At 36.3% G+C, this 25,849-nt stretch overlaps 1 protein-coding gene across 1 annotated transcript in view; it reads left to right on the top strand.

Moving 5' to 3' along the window:
* Window positions 1-25,849, top strand: part of ADAMTS19 (ADAM metallopeptidase with thrombospondin type 1 motif 19) — a 266,648-nt gene that overhangs the window by 64,216 nt on the left and 176,583 nt on the right. Inside the window, exons 4-7 of the mRNA XM_061422888.1 lie at window positions 5,559-5,731; window positions 7,223-7,306; window positions 7,973-8,130; window positions 25,424-25,467. Coding sequence (XP_061278872.1) covers window positions 5,559-5,731; window positions 7,223-7,306; window positions 7,973-8,130; window positions 25,424-25,467 — 459 coding nt within the window. The remainder of the gene's footprint in view (window positions 1-5,558; window positions 5,732-7,222; window positions 7,307-7,972; window positions 8,131-25,423; window positions 25,468-25,849) is intronic.

The raw sequence follows: 25,849 nt of genomic DNA, 5'->3' as shown, positions 1-25,849 counted from the left end.
TGTAAAATGAAAAACATTTGTGAAAATTTAGTGGATGTTGTTAGGTGGGGAAAGAACATTTTGGGGAGAAGGGAGAATAAATACAAAAGCATAAGGGCAGAAGAAATCATCTACTAGGCGAGCTGAAGCCAGTGTCTGCAGTGTGGACAGGAGGTTCAAGCCTGGAAAAGTAGTCACAGATGAGATAATGAGGGGCCTTGAGTACTGTGGTAATAAAGACTTTGTCTGGAAGGCAAAATGTGGTCTTTCAAGACTGTAAACAGGCCAGTGGCCATCAATATTTATAAAGTTGTGAATATGCCTAGGACTCTATGCGAACAAGAACGAGATTTATAGCATTGAAGAAGACCATCTATTCGATCAGGATAACAGATCATCTCTGTTCGTAGAGCTAACTTAACCCAGCCACTACCGATATAGTTTCCATATGCCAGGCGTGACATCGTGGAGATGATCATCAGTGTGTGGAGGGTATTATGGGGAGCACATAGTGTCCACCTGTATATCCTCATTTACAAATGTCTTTTTTAACTGGGAGTGTGTGGTATCAACTCTGTTGTTTTGATGCATGCATCTGGGTAGAAAATGATCTCAAGGATTGAAGAGATGAAGAAAGAGCTCAGCATGCTTGATATGGACAATGAAGACATTCAAGAAAGCCACTTAGTAAAAAGATGACTTCAACATGCATGATTTTCACACACAGTGGCTAACTCATATGACAGAGTCAGAGAGTCATGGTATTGAGATTCTTAAGAAAACTAAAATGTTCCAAATAGCCTATTTAAATTAACACACAAATATGGATGGAGTACACTGACAGTTTGGGGCCAAACACAGCTGTCATTAGTTGGGGCAATAAAAGGAACAAAAGCTTTACTGTTTCTCCTTTACATGGTCTCTTAATCACTCTTAATGTGATTGAAAAGCACCGAATGTTATTTTTTTCTTTCGTCTCTGTCTCCTCCGTGGGCATGTCTTCTTACATATATATACCCCCTAAACGTAGGCATTTCCCAAGACTTCCTCCTTTTCTTTCTACATCTCATGCCACAGGCTTCTCTGGCATGATAGAGTCAAAATCCATGGGTCCATCTTTACTCACACATTGTTTTGTTCCAAACTCTACCCCCATTTTAATCTCTCTCCTGACAGTCAGGTGTTTAAGTACCTCCTACTCCCATGTCTCTTAGGCACCTCATACTTAATAAATCTGTGGCTGAACCCATCATTTTTCCTCCCAGATTCCGCTGCTGATACTCCCACTATCTACCTGGTCACTGAAAAATAACCACCCTACCCACCTCCCCCCACCCACACACACATAAAACAAACAATAGCAAAAAGAAAGAATAATCCTAACCATTATCATTTTTCTCTGTTTCTTCTGATTAATTTTACTGGGCTTCCCTGATAGCTCAGATGGTAAAGAATCCATCATCTGTGTAAGAGATGAGGGTTTGATGCCAGGTTGGGGAGATCTCCTGGAGAAGGGTATGGTACCCCACTCCAGTATTCTTGCCTGGAAAATCCCTTGGACAGAGGAGCCTGGCAGGCTACAGTCCATGGGGTCACAAAGAGTTGAACATGACTAAGAAACTAGCACTTTCACCAAAGGTGATATCTACTTTCTAATATTTTGCCTATTATCTCTTCCTTTCTGTTCCTACCACTGTGTGATTTTTACCCAGAAGACCATTGATGTATCCATTTAGGAGAGATGGTAGATCTGTGTCTGTGTATCTATATGTCTACCTATCTTTCCTCCACAACCAACCTATTGGGTGTTGACCCTGCCAAGATGAGCCTTTTCATATACTTATAGGAATGTCTCCTACTAAAGACTTTAAGTTTATATGATGATATACTAATATATAAGTAGGATTGTGATTACAATGGAAAAAAAAAGAAACTACAAAATTCATTCCTAACTGTTGTAGATCTTAAGATACTAATACAATTAGTTTCATTTGCTGTCCTTCATCAGGGTCTTTGGTATTAACTGCTGGTACTAAATATGGATTCATAAAATTTACTTTTAACTATAGTGATTCTGATCTTGGGCGGCCTTGACCTGCAACAGCTTGAAGTGGAGGTTGGGTACCCCCCAGAGACTGAGGCCAGGTCACGGCAGTGAGAGCACCAAATCCTAGCTGCTAGAGCAGTGGTCAGTGACAAGGCTCTGGCTTTTTGACTTCACAGGAAAGAATTCCCACTGAGTCACTGAGTTGTGCCCTCATGGCAGGCTGAGGGACTTCCTTACTTATATGGGGCATTTCATCTGGGTTTCCTTTGCCAATCATTTTGTTTTGCCTGACTCACAGTCCATATTTTGTTTATCTTAGGATCCTTCCATGTGTGCATATGCAGCTGTTAGCCAAGATGGATTCGATCAAACAGTCCTGTGGGTAGACTGGCATCAGTTAGCATCACTCCCTTTTTGAGTGCCAGGGAGCCTTTCTGCCCATGTATAGTTGGGGAGGTCTCCTGTCTCTGAGAGTGAGAAATGTGTTCTGGGCAGGGCCCCGCCTCCTCTCTCAATTAATCCTACTATTCTCATCTTGGAGTTCCAGTCCACAGGGAATGAATCTCCAGTCACTGTGCCTTGGAGGCAGGGGCTCATCTACCTCCTGCCTCAATTCTGTTGCAGATGGCTCCTGTTGATTTTGTCATTTTTGCATTTTCCTGTTTCATGATATAATGCTTATTTTTGTTAAATAAGGGCTCTTTGCATTTTATTTTCATGACACTTTGGTTAACTTAGGTAACTGATCTCCTTAACATTTGGGTAAAACTTCATTTGTTAAATAGATTTTTAGTTTGTGTCCCCATGAGAAAAAAATGAGAAACTGTAATTTATGGAGATTTCTGAGAACTGTGAAGTTACCAGCAATTGTGATGGAATCTACTTCACATTAGACCTCAGAGCTAACTTATTTGGACCTAGAAGTTAGTAATAGAAGGAACCCAGAAGTTTAATAACAGAAGAGATAAACTAATTGTGGCATCATGAAACTGTGTTAGAAGGGAAGTAAGGTGGAACAAGTAGTAGAATAGAATAAAATACACACCAAAGTCAAGTACCTGGAACAAGCCTCTAGAAAAGGACTTTATCAGAAACCAAGAGGATGAACTAGAACTATGAGCATACACACCTCACGGTTCAAAACAAAGTTAGATATGTCCATGTAAACATGACTAATTGGACATACTTGTTTATATCCATGGGATTCTGTTAAACACACATGTTGACTTCTGGGGATTCCACTAAAATTAGAATAAAAAAATTTAAAAGATGTTGGCCAACAAGTACAGATTTGGGAAAGAAGATGGCAGTTATTTAGTAACATCAGCAGAATTTCAGTAAATGGCAAGGAGAAGAGCAGATGATAGCTGATTAACAGTAAATGGTGGAGATGGCTGTGCAGTTATAAAAAGTTGTTAAAACTAAATGAATTGTACATTGAAATGGCTACATGTTATGGCATGCAAATTATACCTCAAGAAAGCTGTTAAAATTACAAATTCATTATTAAAGCACAGCACACACATAGGAAGTTGTGCAAACGATGTGTCCGACTGCTGAATTTTCCCAAAGTGAAGCATAAGTAGGTACTACTTGGATCAAAATGTAGAAAGTATCAGCACCATAGATGTTGCCCTTGTGCCCACTCTTCGGCACTAATTTCTCTTAGCCCTAGATCGTCACTATCCCGACTTCTAACATCCCATCTTCCCAGTTTGTGATGTTCCTATAAATGGAATCATACACTGCCTACTCTTTTGTAATTGCTTCTTCTGTTCAGCAGTATGTTTGTGAAGCTCATCTGTTTTCACTGCTCTATGAAGTCAAGTGAAGTGAAATGAAAGTCACTCAGTCGTGTCTGACTCTTTGTGACCCAATGGACCATACAGTCCATGGAATTCTCCAAGTCAGAATACTGGAATGGGTAACCTTTCCCTTCTCCAGGACATCTTCCCAACCCAGGGATAGAACCCAGGTCTCCCATGTTGCAGACAGATTCTTAACCAGCTGAGCCACAAGGAAAGCCCTCAGTGCTATATAGCATTCCATTTTATGAATAGGACAGAATTTCTTTATCCATTATACTATTGCTATTGATGGTTAGTTGAACCATCAATAACACTGCTATGAGTAATTTTTACACCTGATTTGCATGTATTTCTAATGACTATGTACTTTAGAATGTTGATCATTGGGTGTGCAATTATTCAGCTTTAATGCGTACTCCCAACCACTTTTTCATTGTTTATCCTAATTTAAACTCCCAGCTCATATGAGTATGGGACTTCCAGTTGTCCTTACCTTCTTGTTAACACTGAATATAATCATGTCTATCATAGCCATTCTGGAATTGTATTTAAATTATTGTGGTTAATTTGCATTTCCTTGACCAATGAGACTGAGCACCTTCTCCTATGCTAATTAGCTTTTTGAATCTCCCTTTTGTTAGAAATGCCTGTTCAGATTTGCAGCCAGTTTTTCAGTTCAGTTATCTGTCATTGACTTAGAGTAGCTTTTCATTTATTATGGAAAAGTTCTGTAATTATCTTCTACCACTTGGTTGAATGATTTTCATTCTGATAGTAGCATATTTTCGTAAACAGAAATTTTCCATTTTTATATAAATGTATAAAGATGTTTATTGGTGGTTGCTAAGTCGCTTCAGTCGTGTCCGACTCTGTGCGACCCCGTAGATGGCAGCCCACCAGGCCCCGCCGTCCCTGGGATTCTCCAGGCAAGAACACTGGAGTAGGTTGCCATTTCCTTCTGCAATGCATGAAAGTGAAAGTGAAGTCACTCAGTCATATCTGACTCTTAGCGACCCCATGGACTGCAGCCTACCAGGCTCCTCCATCCATGGGATTTTCCAGGCAAGAGTACTGGAGTGGGGTGTCATTATTGGTGGTTACTGGTTTTATTTGGCCTTGTTTGAAGAATCTGCTGTGTTGAGGTCATAACTTCTGTATTATTCCGATGGATGACAGAACCAATTCCTTTGTAGCCCATGCATAGTTGGAGTAATAAGAGGCATTTACCTGCAGAGGAGCCTGGTGGGTTACAATCTATGGGGTCTCAAAGAGTCAGACACGTCTTAGTGACATTAGGATGCATGGAGCAGTCACTTCAGGCACTTCTGGCAAGTAGACCTTTATCTTATCGCTGGTTTCCAAAAGAAAACCATGATGTCTTTTATTTATGGAATTATTTTATTTATACATACTAATGTGATCTTATTATTGGCCCATACAACTCTAGAAAGCAAGTGTTACTGTTATTCATTTTACAAATGAGGAAACTAAGGCTGACTGAGTGATGTTAGTTTCCCGAGGGGTAGAGTTAATCAGGGGTAGAAGTCCAGTCTGTCTGATCCCAAAGCCAAATGCTCATTTAGGTTCCAGGGTCTTGCTCATCACTATATCATCAGCACATGTTGGTATTCAATAAACTTTCTTTTTAATTATTGAAGAGGTGGAGATTTTTAATCATTTTGTTAAGATAGAGGCACATTTGAAAATTCATTTCTGTGTTGCAGATAAAGGAAGACCTAGATCTAAAAAAATAACAGAAAGTGGAAGAGGGAAACGATATTCATACAAATTACCTCAAGAATACAACATAGAGACTGTAGTGGTTGCAGATCCAGCAATGGTTTCCTATCATGGAGCAGATGCAGCCAGGAGATTCATTCTAACCATCTTAAATATGGTAGGCAAACTTTAAAGTGCGCTTGGAATTTTTTCAAGAAAACTCTAAGGAAGAAATGTGTGAGTATAATGAAGTTCTTTAAAAATTAACTCATTACTATTCCTTTCTTTTATTGACATCAGTAAGAAAAAATAGGTGTATCAAATTGATCCTTCTCAAGAAAGATATCAAAATAATAATTGATACCTTCTAGTAATAAAACCTTATTGTTAATTTGATGTGGCAAAACTCTTTTTCTATTATTCTTTTATCTCTTTTTTTGTGCCCTTCTTTTCCTTCTTTTTTATAAAAGGCCATTTGTTGAAATAGCAGAAATGTTGTATTTGTTTATATGTATGGCCCCACCCAAAGTACTGTAGATTATGAGGTGGAACAAAAATGGAGGTTGGTGATCCACTGAGCTCTTACGTAGGTATGTAAAATTGCATGTCAGCTATAATACTAGTTGATGAGTAAGATGTGTTAGCTAAAGCTAACTTTGGTTGATATTTTGGACCAAAGAAATCTAACTTGTACCTGGGATTTGAATCCTTGTACCTTCTGCCTGAATCCTTTGACTTAACTATATACCCTGTTGAGTAAACTTCCTTCAAGGCAGAATGAGAAGGTTTTCATGGAGAGTGTTTCTTAGGAGAGAGTAAACAAAAATGAAAGCCAACGGCAGATGTCCATTTATAATTTGAGTTGCCATATAAGGCAAGATAAGAACCACTAGTACAAGGATAAATACTTAGCTACTGAACAACCACTTCATCAGCATTTTGTAAAGGGTAGACAGGCATAGCCTACCAACTTCAGTCTCTTTTAAATAGTACTGCCTTGGAAAGTGTGGGTTTAGTATGCCAATTTTAATTTTCTGTAGTAAGTTAAATAGTCAGTTTAAAAAAAAAAATCAAGGTACCGCATAAAAAATTTGCCTTGCTTTCCAGCATTGTTACATATGCCATGTTTTGGAAATACCAGTTATAATGGTGACCTGAAACCGTTAAGCAACAATAGCATGTCTTCATGGGCAGCATTGAAGGGGAGGAGCTTTGAAAATCCTGTTCCTGTTTGGCAGTTGTCCTGGGGAGAGTAAAAACTGTAAAGGATAAATTGGGAGGTGGCATAAAGCAGGCTGTTTTGGGGATATTTTCTCAGAAGAAAGGACACTGGCATTTTGTGATCTTAAGAAAATTTCTAGGATTTAGTTACTAAAATTCTTCTCTTCACTATTGTGGAAAGCCCAATCTTCCCTCTGCCCCCACCCCCATTAAAATGCTTAGATTATCGATTGCAGTGTATATTATCAGAATGCTAGGTCTAAATTTCTTGGTGTCTAAAGTGAATTAGTTATTGCTTATTAAGCTAATTTTAAAGTAATTAAAAAATTTTTTTTGAAATATATAAAATTGCTCAACTGAATTGAGACTTCTCCCTGTTCTGGGCTTTAAGAAAAATTAAGATGTCTTTCAGTTTTATTTTAGGATTTTTATTTTTATTTGCTTTTAGGTTTTTAACCTTTTCCAACACAAGAGTCTTGGTGTGCAGGTCAATCTTCGTGTGATAAAGCTTATTCTGCTCCATGAAACTCCAGTAAGAAAGTCTTGAGTTTTTTGTTCAATTCAGTGGGTGAGAAGTTGTATCCAGGTACTTTTAAGTAAAGGGAATGTTAGGGATTTACTTTTTATTGACTTAAAATCCAGAAATATCCACTGAGTCACTTGAAATGTACATAAAACTGGCCATTAGTTTTAGTTAATACCTCAATTATAGTCAAGAAATGGAATGTTTGTAGTTTCCAAGAATCCTGACAACAAACTTAACTTTGCAAAATGCAATTTTTAAAAGTAATTTTTAATGACAGTTTTGTTTTCTTATTTAAACATGTGCTTTATCTGTAATTCAATTTAAACAGAGACTGTTCCGTGGCATCATTTTAACATACTGCTTAGCTTTGTAAAACCTTTGTTAAAATTGTAGAAATAATGAGTGATTTAAGTCTAAAAGTTCCACATTCTTAATATTCCATTGCAACTCTCTTCTTTTTCACAATAGCATTAAACAGGTTTTGTAATTATTGTACCTTCACAAAGTTTTAAGATTTTTTAGCTCAGGAAAAATTAATTCTGAATGTCTTCCAGGTTCTAATTAATGTTATGGTCAGCAGTCGGCTCTAGTAATTCAAGAAGTCCCCTTGGTCTTTAGTTTTCTGTATATCTGAGAATAATTTGCCTTGAAGTGAAATCTCTTCTTTTTCAGGCAGATCTTTATATTGGGCATCATGGAGAGAAAATGCTGGAGAGTTTTTGTAAGTGGCAGCATGAAGAATTTGGCAAAAAGAATGATATACATTTAGAGATGTCAACAAGCTGGGGAGAGGACATGACCTCAGTGGATGCAGCTATACTTATAACAAGGTGAGTTTTTTAAAGCCAGTTAAATGACATTCTTAATTTGATGGCCATGCTGTTAATCCTATTAATCCCTTCATAGAATGCTTTTATTCCAGATTTTGTGTTCCAAAAAACTTTTGGCATAGTGCTGTTAGTCATTTCTCTCAATTCATAATAACTGATTTCTGAACAGCCACATATTGGCTGGCATAGTGACTAAACATTTGGTTAATTAATATAAAAAAAGTTACCTTCTATTTTTGATGCAAAGACATAGCCATTGATGATGATAAATGAAAGCACTGATGAATTTTGGTGGAACTTTGAAGTTATAAACCTACATGGTATGTTTTTCCATCATCATCATCATGGAAAATGCCCAGTATGTTAAACTGAACAATTTCTGGTTACAAGAAAAAATTTTAATTAAGTCTCTAGCTAGTTAATTTTGAGCTGCATTTGTATTTCAGCACTGAGTATAAATATAAGGTGAAACAATGAAGAATAGTTAACTCTCTATGAACACTCTGTATAAACTTACAAACTTAAATATAAGCTTATTTTGCTTAGAGCTAGTAATTAATGGTAGTTCATTGTTAACTAGCAATTTAATTTTTTTTTAATCAATGTTGACATTTCACCTCACAGAATACACAGTGACGTTTAAACATGATTTTCTGTAATGAGTCTGTTGAATTCATAATGGCTTCTTGTTGCTGAATTGTGTAAAAACTATTCAACTTATAAATAATTCATAAGGATGAAAATAATCTATGTAAGAACACAACTAGACTTCCATTTCCAGCTATGTAGGTGTACCTGATACTAGACCTCTGCAATAAACAGCTATAAAATGGAAAAACATTTATGAGGCAACTGCTTTCAGTTATTGAAGAAATAGCAGTGCAGTCTCTAAAAGAAGGAAAATTTGCTAAGTGAGGCCCACAGCCAACCCGACTTTGCCTTGGGACAATTTTTTTAATGGTACAGCAAGCTGGAATCTAAGTAGAACACAGTGCTCCTGTTGAAAGCACCAGAGACGAGGATACTTTGCAGGCAGAGGTGCCAAATTCTTGTGCAGGTCATCTGTGAGGACTTTGCAAAGGCTGGTCTAGCTACACATAGAAACTACCCAAAATTTATCAGGGTGCTGTTGCTATGGAGTTAAGGTTCTAGAAATTGAGCATATTTGGGCCATGGGAGTAAAGCAACCTTGCTAATACCTTGTTTTTACTCCTGGCATTTATCTGAGGAAACAAAGGCACCATTTAGAGGCATTTATCTGAGAAAACAGAGGCACCATTAAGTGGCCTTCTTAATAGGCACCATGATCCAGAGAAATGCCCTCTCTTGACCCTCTCTTAACAAAGCCTGAAACCAAGCCCAGTTTGGAGTTTGAGTCTCACCAGTTTATGAAGGCTTGGGAATCATCTTGAGCTTTTGGTATATTCTCCCTACTAAAGAATAAACTCAAACCTACCTACATTCAGAGTGACCAGCAAGTAAAAAAGACAAAGCACTCTTCAGAGGAATATAACTGAATCTTGAATCTCTATAATATCATCTACAATGTCTGAAATATAATGAAAATTAGTCAAGCAAAGAAACATGAAAATGTGACCCATGGTCAAAGAAAAATAATAGAATCAGACCCTGAGATTGCTTCAGTTCAGTTCAGTTCAGTTCAGTCACTCAGTCATGTCCGACTCTTTGCGACCCCATGAATTGCGGCATGCCAGGCCTCCCTGTCCATCACCAACTCCCGGAGTTCACTCAAACTCATGTCCATCAAGTCAGTGGTGCCATCCAGCTATCTCATCCTCTGTCCTCCCCTTCTCCTCCTGGCCCCAATCCCTCCCAGCATCAGAGTCTTTTCCAATGAGTCAACTCTTTGCATGAGGTGGCCTAAGTATTGGAGTTTCAGCTTCAGCATCAGTCCTTCCAAAGACCACCCAGGACTGATCTCCTTTAGAATGGACTGGTTGGATCTCCCTGCAGTCCAAGGGACTCTCAAGAGTCTTATCTAACACCACAGTTCAAAAGCATCAATTCTTCGGCTCTCAGCTTTCTTCACAGCCCAACTCTCACATCCATACATGACCATTGGAAAAACCATGGCCTTGACTAGGTGGACCTTTGATGGCAAAGTAATTTCTCTGCTTTTGAATATGCTATCTAGGTTGGTCATAACTTTGCTTCCATGGAGTAAGCGTCTTTTAATTTCGTGGTTGCAATTACCATCTACAGTGATTTTGGAGCCCCCCAAAATAAAGTCTGACACTGTTTCCACTGTTTCCCCATCTATTTCTCATGAAGTGATGGGACCAGATGCCACGATCTTCGTTTTCTGAATGTTGAGCTTTAAGCCAACTTTTTGAGATTGCTTAGATGTTGGATTTACCAAATACTGCTGGCATTGGAATCTCAGAAGAGAGTTGAGAATGTGTAAGAAAATTATTTGAAGATGTAATGTCAAAAGTTTTTCACAGATTTCATAAAAAACCTAGAGACCTAGACCTAGTTATTTTCATAAAAATCAACTTAGAGACTGAGGCATATCACAGGAAAATTGGTGAGAACCAAAGATATAGAAAAAAATGTTGATTGGCTAGAGAAAAGGGATACGTTACAATAGCGGAGACAACATTACGATCAATAACTGACTTCCTGTCAGAAAGAAAAGATCCCTGAAACAACGAAATGATATCACTAATGTACTGACTGAAAAAACCCTATCAACAAAATTCTTAATGAATTCATAAGGGTACTTTCTTAATCTGTGAAAGTGTGTCTACACCTACTTACACACACAAAATCTATAGCTAATAAGACTGGAAGCAAGGCAAGGGATGTCCACTCTTAGCTCATCTGTTCAGTGTTGTGCTGATGGTTATAAGTTAGGGGAACGAAAGGTATAAATATTGGGAAGAAAAATTAAAAACTGTCTCTACATAGATGACATGACTTGGTACAAAGAAAATTTTAAGAAATCTAGTGGAAAAATTGCTAGACTTTACAACTGAAATTTACAAGGCTATGGCATATAAAGTCAATTTAGAAGAAGAATTATATTTATATATGGGGGAAGTGAACAGTTGGGAAGATTTTAAAGTAACTTCCAAAATCATAAAACACTGAGAATAATTTAAGAAAATGAAATAATATTACATAGTCCTGCTGAGAAAAATTAGAGATATAAATAAAGGTTTATTTATTGGAAGACAAAGTCTTAATCAAGATGTCTATTTTCCCTAAATTGACTTAGGGAGTGACTATAATCCCAATGAAAATCTCTGCAGGTTTTTCATTTGGTTTGGTTTGGTTTTAAAAATTACAATCTGATTCCAATATTTATTTGGGAAAGAAAAGGACCTAGAAGAGTTAAGAGGTTTTGTAAAAGAGGAACACATCAGGTGGACTTACATTTTCTGATTTCAAAACTTATTATAAAGGTTTGGTAGTCAAAACAGTATAGCTATGACAGAACATTAGCCATACAAATCAATGAAACAGAATAAAGAGTCTGGAAATACACTCACATACATATGGTCAATTGATGTTCAGTAAAACCATTAGCATAATTCAGTGATGAAAAGATAGTCTGTTTACATATGGATAGTCATTTGAAACAAAATGAATCTCAACCCTGGTTAGCACCTTGTATGATGTTAATTCATAATGGATCATAGAAATCTACAACTATAAGACTTTTATTAAAAACAAAATCTTCATGACCATGAGAAGACAGTAATTTCCTAGATAGGATACAAAAAAGCAGTAAATAAAAATTATTAATCATTTGGGCTTCCTGAAAATTAAAACCACATCATATCCAAAAATATTGATATGTAAATGAAAAGATTAGATACTTGCAATAGACATCTTTAATGGATAATTTGTATCTATAATTATATGTGTATTTATGTATATACGTATATGATATATAAATATATAGAACTTTAAGACTAAGAAAGATAATCAAAGAAACATGACCTGTGTTTACCCAAACAGTAGCTGGTAATCTTGGAGTTGACTGTTTGACCTCTGTTTGTCTCATTATGATGAGGCTAATAGTACAGAGAGAAGAATATAAGACATCTTCTATAACATCTAACATAAAGTGACCATTCAATAATTTTCCAAGCATAAATAATTGTATAAAATCCTGTGCAAACTTTTATTAATGTGGAAGATATACTATCAGAAATATCTTTTATTCTAGTATTATATAATAAATGTTTTTAATTGCTAGTTGGTTAGCCCATGGTTATTATTACATTCCTCATTATCTTAGACACAGTTGGGAATCATTTGCTGTGGCTGACAGTATTGTCGAGTGACAAAACAGTTTTATGGGGTTAGTGTGATATACTCGATATTACCTGTAGTAATTTTCTGAACATGTTACAGTTTAAATTTAAATGAGAAAATAATATGTAAAATTCCTGACACCTAGGAATTCTGAAACAAGTATCAGTTCCTTTTTCTTCTTTTGGCTGTTTATATCTAGTGAAAGTTTATTTAATAATTTACACTTTACATTTCTATAGGATGAATGAAATACTGAAACATATAGTGTTTTATATGTTTGAAAGACTATAAGTCTACCTTATATACTAAAGCTATTGGATTTTTACTACATTATTTATTATTTATTTAAATTTAATTTTTATTTTATGTTAGAGTATAGTTGATTTACAATATTGTGTTAGTTTCAGGTGTACACTCTGCTGTTATTTTCAGCAGTGATTCATTTATACATATACATATATCTCTTGTTTTCCAGATTATTTTCCTATGTAGGTTTACAGAATATTAAGTAGAGTTTCCTGTGCTATACAATATATACATATATATTTATGCTATACATATATTTATGTGTAATAGTATGGATATGTTAATCCCAACCTGCTAATTTATCCCTGCCGACCTTTCTTTTTTGGTAATGATAAGTTTGTTTTTGAAGTCTGTAAGTCTGTTTCTGTTTTGTAAGTTCATTTATATCTTTTTTTTAGGTTCCACATATAATTGATATGATACAATATTTGTCTTTCATTGTCTGATTATGAAACTTCACTCTCTATGACAGTCTCTAGGTCCATCCATGTCTCTGCAAATGGCACAGTTTCATTCCTTTTTATGGTCGAGTATATTCCATAATATTCCAGTAATATACCATAATATTCCATAAGATATACATATCACATCTTTTTTATCCATTCCTCTGTTGATGGACATTTAGGTTGCTTCCATATCCTGGCTGTTGTAAATAGTGCTACAGTGAACACTGGAGTGCATGTATCTTTTTGAATTATACTTTTCTCTGGGTATATACCCAGGAGTATGATTGGTAAGTCATGTGGTATCTCTCTTTTTAGTTTTTTAAGGAACCTCCATACTGTTCTCTACAATGGCTGTATCAATTTACATTCTCACCAATGGTGTAAGAGGGTTCCATTTTCTCCACACCCTCTTGAATATTTTGTTGTTTGTAGACTTTTTGATGGTGGACATTCTTACTAGTTTGAGGAGGTACCTCATTGTAATTTTGATTTGCATTTCTCTACTGATTAGTGAGGTTGAGCATCTTTTCGTGTGTTTTTTGGCTGTCTGTGTATGTCTTCTTTGAATAAATGTCTGTTTAGACCTTTTGCCCATTTTTTGGATTTTTTTTTTAATATTTAGCTTCATGAACTATTTGTTTATTTTGGAAATTAATCCCTTGTCAGTCACATTGTTTGCAACTATTTTCTCTCATTCTGAGGGTTGTCATTTTGTTTGTTTATGGTTTCCTTTGCTTTGCAAACATTTTTACATTTAGTTAGATCCTATTTGTTTATGTTTGTTTTTATTTTCATTACCCTAGGAGGTAGATCCAGAAAGATCTTGCAGCAATAGATGTCAAAGAGTGTTCTGCTTATGTGTTCCTCTAAGAACTATATATTATCCTGTCTTACATTTAAGTCTTTAATCCACTATGAAGTTTATTTTTATGTATGGTATTAGACAGTGTTCTAATTTCATTCTTTTACATGTAGCTATCCAGTTTTATCAGGATCACTTAATAAATAAACTGTATTTTCTCCATTGTATATTCTTGCCTCCTTTATTGTAGATTAATTGACCAAAGGTGTGAACGTTTGTTTTGGGGCTTTCTATCTTGTTCCATTGATCTATATATCTGTCTTTGTGAGAGATCATACTGTTTTGATGATTGTAGCTTTGTAGTATAGTCTACAGTGAGGGAGCCTGATTCCTCCAGCTCTGTTTTTTCTTTCTCAAGATTGCTTTGGCTATTCAGGGTCTTTTATGTTTTGATACAAATTTGAAGATTTTTTTTGTCCTAGATCTGCAAAAAAAAATGCCATTTGTAATTTGATAGGAATTACATTGAAGCTGTAGCTTATCTTGGGTAATATAATCATTTTGACAATATTGATTCTGCTAATCTAGGAACATGGTATATCTTTCTGTTTGTGTCATCTTATATTTCTTTCATCAGTATCTTAGAGTTTTCTGAGTACACATCTTTTGTGTCTCTAGGTAGGTTTATTCCTAAGTATTTTATTCTTTTTTGATGTGATGGTAAATAGGATAATTTATCTATTAAATCCTTAATTTCTCTTTCTGACCTTTCATTGTTAGTATATAGAAATGCAACAGATTTCTATGTATTAAGCTAACAGGAAGCTAACACACCCATATTTGGTCTGTATCATTTGGAAGGAGAAACAGACATACTGTTTTATTGCATAGAAGTATCCTAATTTATGTGACGACTCTATATTTTTATAGCTTTCTGAATTTTCACAAAAAAGTGTATTAACATCTTTATCTATATATGATTGTAAACAAGTGCTAGTATTTGTTTAGAATAATTACAGTGTACTGGCTCTTGTGCTTAGAAATAAAATCTTTCATTATTGTCAAAGTGAAATTGAAAGTGAAAGTCACTCAGTTGTGTTCAACTCTTTGCGATCCCATGGAATGTACAGTCCGTGGAATTCTCTAGGCAAGAATGCTGGAAAGGGTAGCTATTCCCTTCTCCAGGGGAATCTTCTCAACTCGGGGATTGAACCCAGGTCTCCTGCCTTGCAGGAGGATTCTTTACCAGCTGAGCCACCAGGGAAGCCCAAGAATACTGGAGTGGCTAAGTCTATCCCTTCTCCAGGGGATCTTTCTGACCCAGGAATTGAACTGAGTTCTCCTGCATTGCAGGTGGATTCTTCACTAGCTGAGCAACTAGCAAAGCCCATTTTCATTATTGTCAAATTTTGCTCATAAAATGCAATTGAACTACTTGCTTACACATAGGCTAGTATAACATATTAAAAGAATAAATCAAAAGTAGTCATATCTGGGATTTGTGAGAATATTCTAGATAATATTCTACAGTAATATTTGTGTTTTTTCAAAATTTTTAATTGCAGGATAATTGCTTTACAGTATTTTGTTGGTTTCTGCTGTGCATCAACATGAATCAGCCATAGGTGTACATATGCCCCTCCCTCTTGAACCTTCCTCCCACCTCCCACCCAATTCCAACCCTGTTCATTGTCACAGAGTTCCTAATTTGAACTCCCTGCATCTTACAGCAAATTTCCACTGGCTATCTGTTTTTACATTATATGTTTCCATGCTATTCTCTCAATTCGTCCCACCCTCTTCTTCCCCAGCTGTGTCCACAAGTCTTTTCTCTGTGTCTGCATCTCCACTATTGCCCTGCAAACAGGCTCATCAGTACTATCTTTCTAGATTCCATGTACACGCGTTAATATATGATATTTTTCTCTTTCTGACTTACTTCACTCTGTATAACAGGCTCTAGGTTCATCCTGCTCATTAGAACTGAAAACCTGTTTTTTATAATCTCAGTTTGCTGGCTCAAGTCAGTTGTAAAATAATTATTTGTCCTCAGATTTTCAAAACTTGAACTACTAGCAAAGGACTAAATATGTACTCTGTAGGCCCAAACCATGGTTTTTAAAGATAAGACAAAATAAAGGATTGTTCTTTCTAATGTATCATCATCAATGAAAACTAAAGCTTCACTTGCTAAAAAGCATTTCTACTCAAAACCTGATGGAAAAACTTTTTTGGGAGACAAGATTTGCTGTAGTTTCGCTAAGCCATTTCATGTTTCATGGAAAAAAAGATTTTTGTGCACTTCCTAAACCCTCTAGCAGAAGTGTTGATCAGTTTTGTACCCCTTGATAAATAGAGCCTAGAATGGGGCTTAGCAGATTGCTTCTGTTTTTTGGAAAGCGACAGGTATAAAAATCTAGTTGGAAAAAAAAAAAAAAACCTGTCAAATGATATATGCATATAACATATTGATAGATACTGATATAATTTTGCCTTTACTTTCCTGTGGGGCTAAAGTTTATTTGGAGGATCACTTTTCTCTGTATTACTGCTTCCAGTGCCCTGAAAAAGTGAAGTGAAAGTGAAAGTCTCTCAGTTGTGTCTGATTCATTGCGACCCCATGGACTGTAGTCCATGGAATTTTCCAGGCCAGAATACTGGAGTGGGTAGCCTTTCCCTTCTCTAGGGGATCTTCCCAACCCAGGGATACAACCCAGGTCTCCCATATTGCAGGCGGATTCTTTACCAGCTGAGCCACAAGGGAAGCCCTCCAGTGCCCTAGTAGTAAAAATTAGCCCAATGTAAGGAAAGGTTTACTTCTCTAAGTGACCTTCCACCATTGATTAGGAAAGTCTAAATGAATGGTTTGAGTTATCGAGGAAGAAAAAAAATCCCTTTTTAGTAGGTATAATCATACAGATAACCAGATCTTTAGCTTTGTAAAGAAAGAAAGAAAGTGAAGTCGCTCAGTCGTCCAATTCTTTGAGACCCCATGGACTGTAGCCTACCAGGCTCCTCCATCCATGGGATTCTCCAGGTAAGAATACTGGAGTGGGTTGCCATTTCCTTCTCCAGGGGATCTTCCCGACCCAGAGATCAAACCTGGGTCTCCCACATTGCAGGCAGATGCTTTACCCTCTGAGCCACCAGGAAAGTGAAGTTATAAAAAATAAGATAAAATTTTTAATCTCTGTGTATTCCATGGTCTTATCCATATTTTACAAACTGAACTCATAAACAGCCTGCTGCTGCTAAGTTGCTTCAGTTGTGTCCGACTCTGTGCAACCCCATAGACGGCAGCCCACCAGGCTCCCCCGTCCCTGGGATTCTCCAGGCAAGAACACTGGAGTGGGTTGCCATTTCCTTCTCCAATGCATGAAAGAGAAAAGTGAAAGTGAAGTCGCTCAGTCATGTCCAACTCTTAGTGACACTATGGACTGCAGCCTACCAGGCTCCTCCATCCATGGGATTTTCCAGACAAGAGTACTGGAGTGGGGTGCCATTGCCTTCTCCCATAAACAGCCTAGTATCTTGCAAATGCTCATCTTAGGTCATCATTAAATGTTGTATGTTATGTGAGCACATTTACAGGAAGAGATAATAGCTCAGTTATTAATTTTGGTTTCAACTCAAGTAAATAATGTATGTATCAGTCCAAACCTATCTGCAGTCATTTATTTGTTAAATTGTTCTGTGTGACACAATGAAGTAAATAGTTTAAAGCTGACCTAGTTCTATGGGTTCATAGTAACAAAAACACAAAACATTTTATCCCAACTATCAATTCCATGATTTCTTAGTGTAATTTTCACATTTCTCTTTGAAATTATAGAGAAGAGACAAGTCTTTATATCTTGAAAATACTCTTTAATTTAGCATTTAATTTTAATAATGATACTTTTGTTTTTCAGTATTTACTAAAATGCTTTTGGTACAATACTTCCAAAAGTTAGTTTCAAAATAATGCCATTGGCTAGTAAGATAGAAGGGGTAATAAAATAGAGACATGGCAGAAATACATTAATTTCATACAAATCATAGAATAATTTTTGAATGAATCATTTATAGGTATATCCCAAGGCACTATAAAATTCTACAATGAGACTTATTCTCAGATGAATCTTCACTCTTGGAAATTAAAGGCTACATTTCATTTTTTTCAATATAAATCAGAACTTAAGCAGGATTTATTGACCTTCCCAGTTGCCAAAGTCTAATAGTATCATTTCCATAAACTCACATAATGAAACTCTGTGATGCAGACTTCAGGCACACAGAGCCAACATGAGCCAAAAATGAGAGAATTCAAATCCACTTGATCACAGGTCCAGGCAGCAAACACATCTCTGTCCCCCTTACCCCTCACAATCTTTGAATATTATGAAATTGGGATTACATTATTTTGATCCCCTGAAAAGCAGTGTACAGTTGAAGAAGATTAAGAATTACAGTCTGATCTGAAGTTTTTAGAATGCTGTTGATGATTTGTCTTTCAATGGTACTAAAAGATATTTCCAGGCCTTTAGGATATAAGACCTTGAATTTTGGGGGAAAAAAAAATGTGCTCTATTCATTTGTTTGCTGACTGAACGGAAATTGGCTGTGTGATAGACTCTTAAGTGCCCTTGACAATAAGCAGTGCATTTCTCATAGTTTTATCATGTTGTTTAGTTACAGATGAAGTCCCTTGTTTCACATTATGTAAATCAAAGTCATCTTGAAGCCTTATGCATTATGATATGTACATTTAGAAAAAGCACATAAAATATCTTTCCCTCTACATCTGAATATACTTTATGCTCCATGATTCTTGGCCCTAAGGTAAAGATTTGATTTCATGTGATTCTTTAATTTTCTGGATTGCCATATTATTCAGTATCATCTGTTTTGGGTGTTTCTCTCTCCATTTGTTTTCTGGCAAAGGCAGTTGCAAAATAGGACTATCTCGTATTTATTACAGTTCCCCAGGCTTCTTCCTCACTGATCCTAGGCCCTTTACACATTACAGAGGTGATTTTATATCATTCTCTTCTTTGCTTTCAGTGCAGAAGCCTTTTTGAAATTTAACTTTTTATTTCTCTTCCCAAGTGCTTGGCATGTGAGAAGCACATAATGAATCCTGTTGTATAGGCTGTGCACTGCACAACAGTACAGGGAGTCATTTACATTGTTGTGTATGTAAAGGAGGCATTAGAAGTAAGCAGTGCACAACCTCTACAACTAGGCATGGTGTCCTTGTGATAAATTTGATTTCTAGATCATCCGTGTCTGGTCTTTTACTTGTTACAAGAATGTCAGCAGACCTTTTTCATTCCTCTTCATCTGTAATTATATTCCGTCTCTGGATATGTTGTACCATCAGGAGGTATATTTTTATATATCATTTGGGGTTGGTTTTGAGTCACAGAATCCAGTGTGGACCAAGTTGAACACAAGAGGAGGTTCTTTTGGATTCTTTTTGATACATGGAGAAGATTCTGTGTAGTATTCAGAACTAAAGGAAGAACAAAAGAACCAAACATCAAGAAAAATGGTGAAGAGGAAAACTCTTGAAGTATCTGCCTGAGTTTGAATGATCCAGGGCCATTCAGGTTCTCTTACTATACTGTCTACTTCAGATCCTCTGAAAAAGCGGTTTTGAGTTGAAGGGGGGTGTCATGTGTGTAAATTCTGTTATTTAAAGTCAGTGACCACTGTTTATAATAGCCAGGACAGGGAAGCAACCTAGACGTCCTTTGGCAGATGAATGGATAAGAAAGCTGTGGTACATGTACACAATGAAATATTACTCAGCTATTGAAAAGAATGCATTTACATCAGTTCTAATGAGGTAGATGAAACTGGAGCCTATTATACAGAGTGACGTAAGTCAGAAAGAAAAACACAAATACAGTATATTAATGCATATATATGGAATTTAGAAAAGATGCTTAATGATGACCCTGTATGCGAGTCAGCAAAAGAGACACAGATGTAAAGAATAGTCTTTTGGATTCTGTGGGAGAAGGTGAGAGTGGGATGATTTGAGAGAATGTCATTGAAACATGTATATTACGATATGTGAAATGGATCACCAGTCCAGGTTTGATGCACGAGACAGGGTGCTCAGGGCCGGTACACTGGGATGACCCTAAGGGATGGGATGGGGAGGGAGGTGGGAGGGGGGTTCAGGATGGGGGACACATGTACACCCATGGCGGATTCATGTCAATGTATGGCAAAAACTGCTACAATATTGTAAAGTAATTAACCTCCAATTAAAATAAATAAATTAAAAAAAAAATCTATGAACCAGAAAATAAATAAATAAAGTCAGTGACCAGGAAATATGACATATTGGAAGGTAGCTTCCTGGTGGAAAGGTGCTAGGGGTTGGGAATAGTTAAGGTTAGGTACTAGAGTGGCTGTCAAAGAATCAAAGTTTTTTTTTTTTAAACAATTTGGTTATAACTAACAGCAGTCTTGTTTTGCCCAGATTCTTAAGGTTTTCAGTTTTGTACCTTGAATATTCAAGGCAGTGCCATCCATTAGTTTAACTTGAAAGTTTAGGCTAGGATAACTTGAGTGGTTACATTTATGGGATAAAATTTGAGTGCATCTTTGCTCATTTTTCTAGAGTTGTTCTAATTTTGGCATGTATTTTCAGAAAGATAATTTTTTTTACTAAAATGGCATAAATTTTAAGATCCATCTGTGCTGATGGGCAATTTGATTGTTTCAATTAAATTTCTCTCTCTCTCTTTTTTTTTTGGCTATTTCCTTTCATTCAGTTGGGACCGAACATTTTTAAGGCATATGCAATTTCCTCTAAAGTCAGGAATAAGACAAGGGTGCCCACTTTCACCATTACTATTCAACATAGTTTTGGAAGTTTTGGCCACAGCAATCAGAGCAGAAAAAGAAATAAAAGGAATCCAAATTGGAAAAGAAGAAGTAAAACTCTCACTGTTTGCAGATGACATGATCCTCTACATAGAAAACCCTAAAGACTCCACCAGAAAATTACTAGAACTAATCAATGATTATAGTAAAGTTGCAGGATATAAAATCAACACACAGAAATCCCTTGCATTCCTATACACTAATAATGAGAAAACAGAAAGAGAAATTAAGGAAACAATTCCATTCACCATTGCAATGGAAAGAATAAAATATTTAGGAATATATCTACCTAAAGAAACTAAAGACCTATATATAGAAAACTATAAAACACTGGTGAAAGAAATCAAAGAGGACACTAATAGATGGAGAAATATACCATGTTCATGGATTGGAAGAATCAATATAGTGAAAATGAGTATACTACCCAAAGCAATTTATAGATTCAATCAATCGCTATCAAGCTACCAACAGTATTCTTCACAGAGCTAGAACAAATAATTTCACAATTTGTATGGAAATACAAAAAACCTCAAATAGCCAAAGCTATCTTGAGAAAGAAGAATGGAACTGGAGGAATCAACCTACCAGACTTCAGGCTCTACTACAAAGCCACAATCATCAAGACAGTATGGTACTGGCACAAAGACAGAAATATAGATCAATGGAATAAAATAGAAAGCCCAGAGATAAATCCACGCACATACGGACACCTTATCTTTGACAAAGGAGGCAAGAATATACAATGGATTAAAGACAATCTCTTTAACAAGAGGTGCTGGGAAAACTGGTCAACCACTTGTAAAATAATGAAACTAGAGCACTCTCTAACACCATACACAAAAATAAACTCAAAATGGATTAAAGATCTAAATGTAAGACCAGAAACTATAAAACTCCTAGAGGAGAACATAGGCAAAACACTCTCCGACATTCATCACAGCAGGATCCTCTGTGACCCACCTCCCAGAATATTGGAAATCAAAGCAAAAATAAACAAATGGGACCTAATTAAACTTAAAAGCTTCTGCACATCAAAGGAAACTCTAAGCAAGGTGAAAAGACAGCCTTCAGAATGGGAGAAAATAATAGCAAATGAAGCAACTGACAAACAACTAATCTCAAAAATATACAAGCAACTCCTACAGCTCAATTCCAGAAAAATAAATGACCCAACCAAAAAATGGGCCAAAGAACTAAATAGACATTTCTCCAAAGAAGACATACAGATGGCTAACAAACACATGAAAAGATGCTCAACATCACTCATTATCAGAGAAATGCAAATCAAAACCACTATGAGGTACCATTTCACGCCAGTCAGAATGGCTGCGATCCAAAAGTCTACAAGTAATAAATGCTGGAGAGGGTGTGGAGAAAAGGGAACCCTCTAACACTGTTGGTGGGAATGCGAACTAGTACAGCCACTATGGAGAACAGCGTGGAGATTCCTTAAAAAACTGGAAATAGAACTGCCTTATGATCCAGCAATCCCACTGCTGGGCATACACACTGAGGAAACCAGAATTGAAAGAGACACGTGTACCCCAATGTTCATCGCAGCACTGTTTATAATAGCCAGGACATGGAAGCAACCTAGATGCCCATCAGCAGATGAATGGATAAGAAAGCTGTGGTACATATACACAATGGAGTATTACTCAGCCATTAAAAAGAATACATTTGAATCAGTTCTAATGAGGTGGATGAAGCTGGAACCTATTATACAGAGTGAAGTAAGCCAGAAAGAAAAACACCAATTCACTATACTAACGCATATATATGGAATTTAGAAAGATGGTAACAATAACCCTGTATACAAGACAGCAAAAGAGACACTGATGTATAGAACAGTCTTTTAGACTCTGTGGGAGAGGGAGAGGGTGGGATGATTTGGGAGAATGGCATTGAAATTCGTATAATATCATATATGGAACGAGTTGCCAGTCCAGGTTCGATGCATGATACTGGATGCTTGGGGCTGGTGCACTGGGACGACCCAGAGGGATGGTATGGGGAGGGAGGAAGGAGGAGGGTTCAGGATGGGGAACACATATATACCTGTGGCAGATTCATTTCGATATTTGGCAAAACCAATACAATGTTGTAAAGTTTAAAAATAAAATTAAAAAAATAATAGTAATTAAAAAAATAATTTAGAAAGTTATTTTTTATCTATGAAGTATATTGCAAGTGAAGATTACATTTAAATAAATTCAAATTTTATATGGATGAAATGATTAGCAAGCTTTGTGAAAATAAGTGATTGAATAATGAAAACTTATCGTTTTCCCAATGTTAAAAAAAAAGGCAAATGGTATTAATAGGATTATATATCTGTCATATATAAAGGAAAAAATTTTGTGTAGAGTGAATATTAACGTATCGAATGGTAATGGCCAATTTTTAATTATCCATAATGAATTAACTAGTTTATCAATAGGTTTATCACAATAAAAGCAATACCATTTGAGAAAAACAGTAAGGTTTTTACAAATTAATGAAACATGTACTGTTTCTCTTGTTTAGAAATATACAATAAGCTGTAGATAGCATAATGTAACACTGCTGCTGCTGCTAAGTTGCTTCAGTCGTGTCCGACTCTGTGTGACCCCATAGACAGCAGCCCACCAGACTCCTCTGTCCCTGGGATTCTGCAGGCAAGAATACTGCAGTGGGTTGTCATTTCCTTCTCCAATGCATGCATGCATGCTAAGTTGCTTCAGTCATGTACGACTCTATCTTTCCAGTGAATATTAAGGACTGATTTCCTTTAAGATGGACTGGTTGGATCTCCTTGCAGTCCAAGGGACTCTCAAGAGTCTTCTCTAACACCACAGTTCAAAAGCATCAATTCTTTGGTGCTCAGCTTTCTTTATAGTCCAACTCTGACATCCATACATGACTACTGGAAAAACCATAGCCTTGACTAGACAGACCTTTGTTCGCAAAGTAATGTCTCTGCTTTTGAATATGCTGTCTAGGTTGGTCATAGCTTTTCTTCCAAGGAGCAAGCATCTTTTAATTTCATGGCTGCAGTCACCATCTGCAGTGATTTTGGAGCCCCCCAAAATAAAGTCTGTCACTGTTTCCACTGTTTCTCCATCTATTTGCCATAAAGTGATGGGACCAGATGCCATGATCTTAGTTTTCTGAATGTTGAGCTTTAAGCCAACTTTTTCACTCTCTACTTTCACTTTTATCAGGAGGCTGTTTTAGTTCTTTGCTTTCTGCCATAAAGGTGGTGTCATCTGCATATCTGAGGTTATTGATATTTCTCCCAGCAATCTTGATTCCAGCTTGTGCTTCTTCCAGCCCAGCATTTCTCATGATGTACTCTGAATAGAAATTAAATAAGCAGGGTGACAATATACAGCCTTGACATACTCCTTTTCCTATTTGGAACCAGTCTGTTGTTCCATGTCCAGTTCTAACTGTTGCTTCCTGACCTGCACACAGATTTCTTAAAGAGGCAGGTCAGGTGGTCTGGTATTCCCACCTCTTTCAGAATTTTCCACAGTTTGCTGTGATCCACACAGTTAAAGGCTTTGGCATAGTCAATAAAGCAGAAGTAGATGTTTTTCTGGAACTCTCTTGCTTTTTCGATGATCCAACAGATGTTGGCAATTTGATCTCTGGTTCCTCTGCCTTTTTAAAACCAGCTTGAACATCTGGAAGTTCACGGTTCACGTACTGTTGAAGCCTGGCTTGGAGAATTTTGAGTATTATTTTACTAGTGTGTGAGATGAATGCAGTTGTGCAGTAGTGAGCATTCTTTGGTATTGCCTTTCTTTGGGATTAGAATGAAAACTGCAAGTTGATGACAGACTTCTTTTTTATAAATGCTAGAATAAAAGGAAATATCTTCAGTGTGTTGAGGGCTGATAAAGTCAGCCTGTAGTTCTACAGTCACCATACTCTTCCACTGTGAATAAATGCAGACTAATGAGAATTAAGGAAACGGTCTGGGGCCGTTTAGTAGTATTCATAGGTCCTCACACTTAAAGAATAATAGTCTCTCTAGAAAGTAATGATACAAGATATTACTGGGAAAAGAAATTGCCAAATATATAGGTAAATCTAAACGAGCGCTAATGGTTTAGAAAAAACTGTCTAACTTGAGATGTCAAAAATTGAAATGGAGTTAAAGGCATGCCTTGGAGATATTATAGATTTGGTTCCAGGCCACTGCAACAAAGCAAGCCACATGAGTATTTTGATTTCCCAGTGCACACAGAAGTTATGTTTCTAGTAATCTATAGTCTAGTTCATATTGCAATAGTATTATGTCTAAGAGCTTCCCCTGTGGTTCAGCTGGTAAAAAAATCTGCCTGCTGTGCAGGTAACGGGTTTGATCCCTGGGATAGGACACAGTGTTTCAGGATTATATCAGGTAAAAGGTATGGTAATTTAATTATTCTCACATTTTCTTAGAATCAAAAATTAGTTAATCCTATTTTCAGTTTTATTAAATTCTTAGAGATAAAGAGTGTCATTCAGTTGTTCATTATAACTGTTAAAAATAAGTCATAGACTTTGTGGAACAAACAATATTTTCTGTTTTTCTTTCTAGGAAAGATTTCTGTGTACACAAAGATGAACCATGTGATACTGTTGGTAAGTGTATGTAAAAATTTTTACACTTTGGAGGAGATCTGGGGAGCTTAAACACATAATTTGTTTAAATGTCGAAAATTATTTGAAAGTGCTAGTTACAGTGAAGTATTTTTAGAATGTCAGTGATGTATATTTTCAACCTATTGTTTAATTACTTGTCACCAATTCAATTATTAGTGAAACAAATTGCAGACATATGTGTACTATATAGTGGATAAAAGTTTAAATGATGCTTTAAAAATATCATGAGTTATTCTTTGTGTTTTTTCTCAGAAATATATATATGCATTCAATTAAATTGTTATTATTCATAAACTGAGGCAAATATGTTAATGTTAGTAGAGTTGACTAATGGATTCATTTTTGAGTTACATACATTTGA

This window comes from Bos javanicus, chromosome 7 (genome assembly GCF_032452875.1).
Source record: "Bos javanicus breed banteng chromosome 7, ARS-OSU_banteng_1.0, whole genome shotgun sequence".
NCBI classification, from domain to species: Eukaryota; Metazoa; Chordata; class Mammalia; order Artiodactyla; family Bovidae; genus Bos; species Bos javanicus.
The sequence above is the reverse complement of the archived record's forward strand: the minus strand, read 5'-3'. Positions and strand labels throughout refer to the sequence as shown.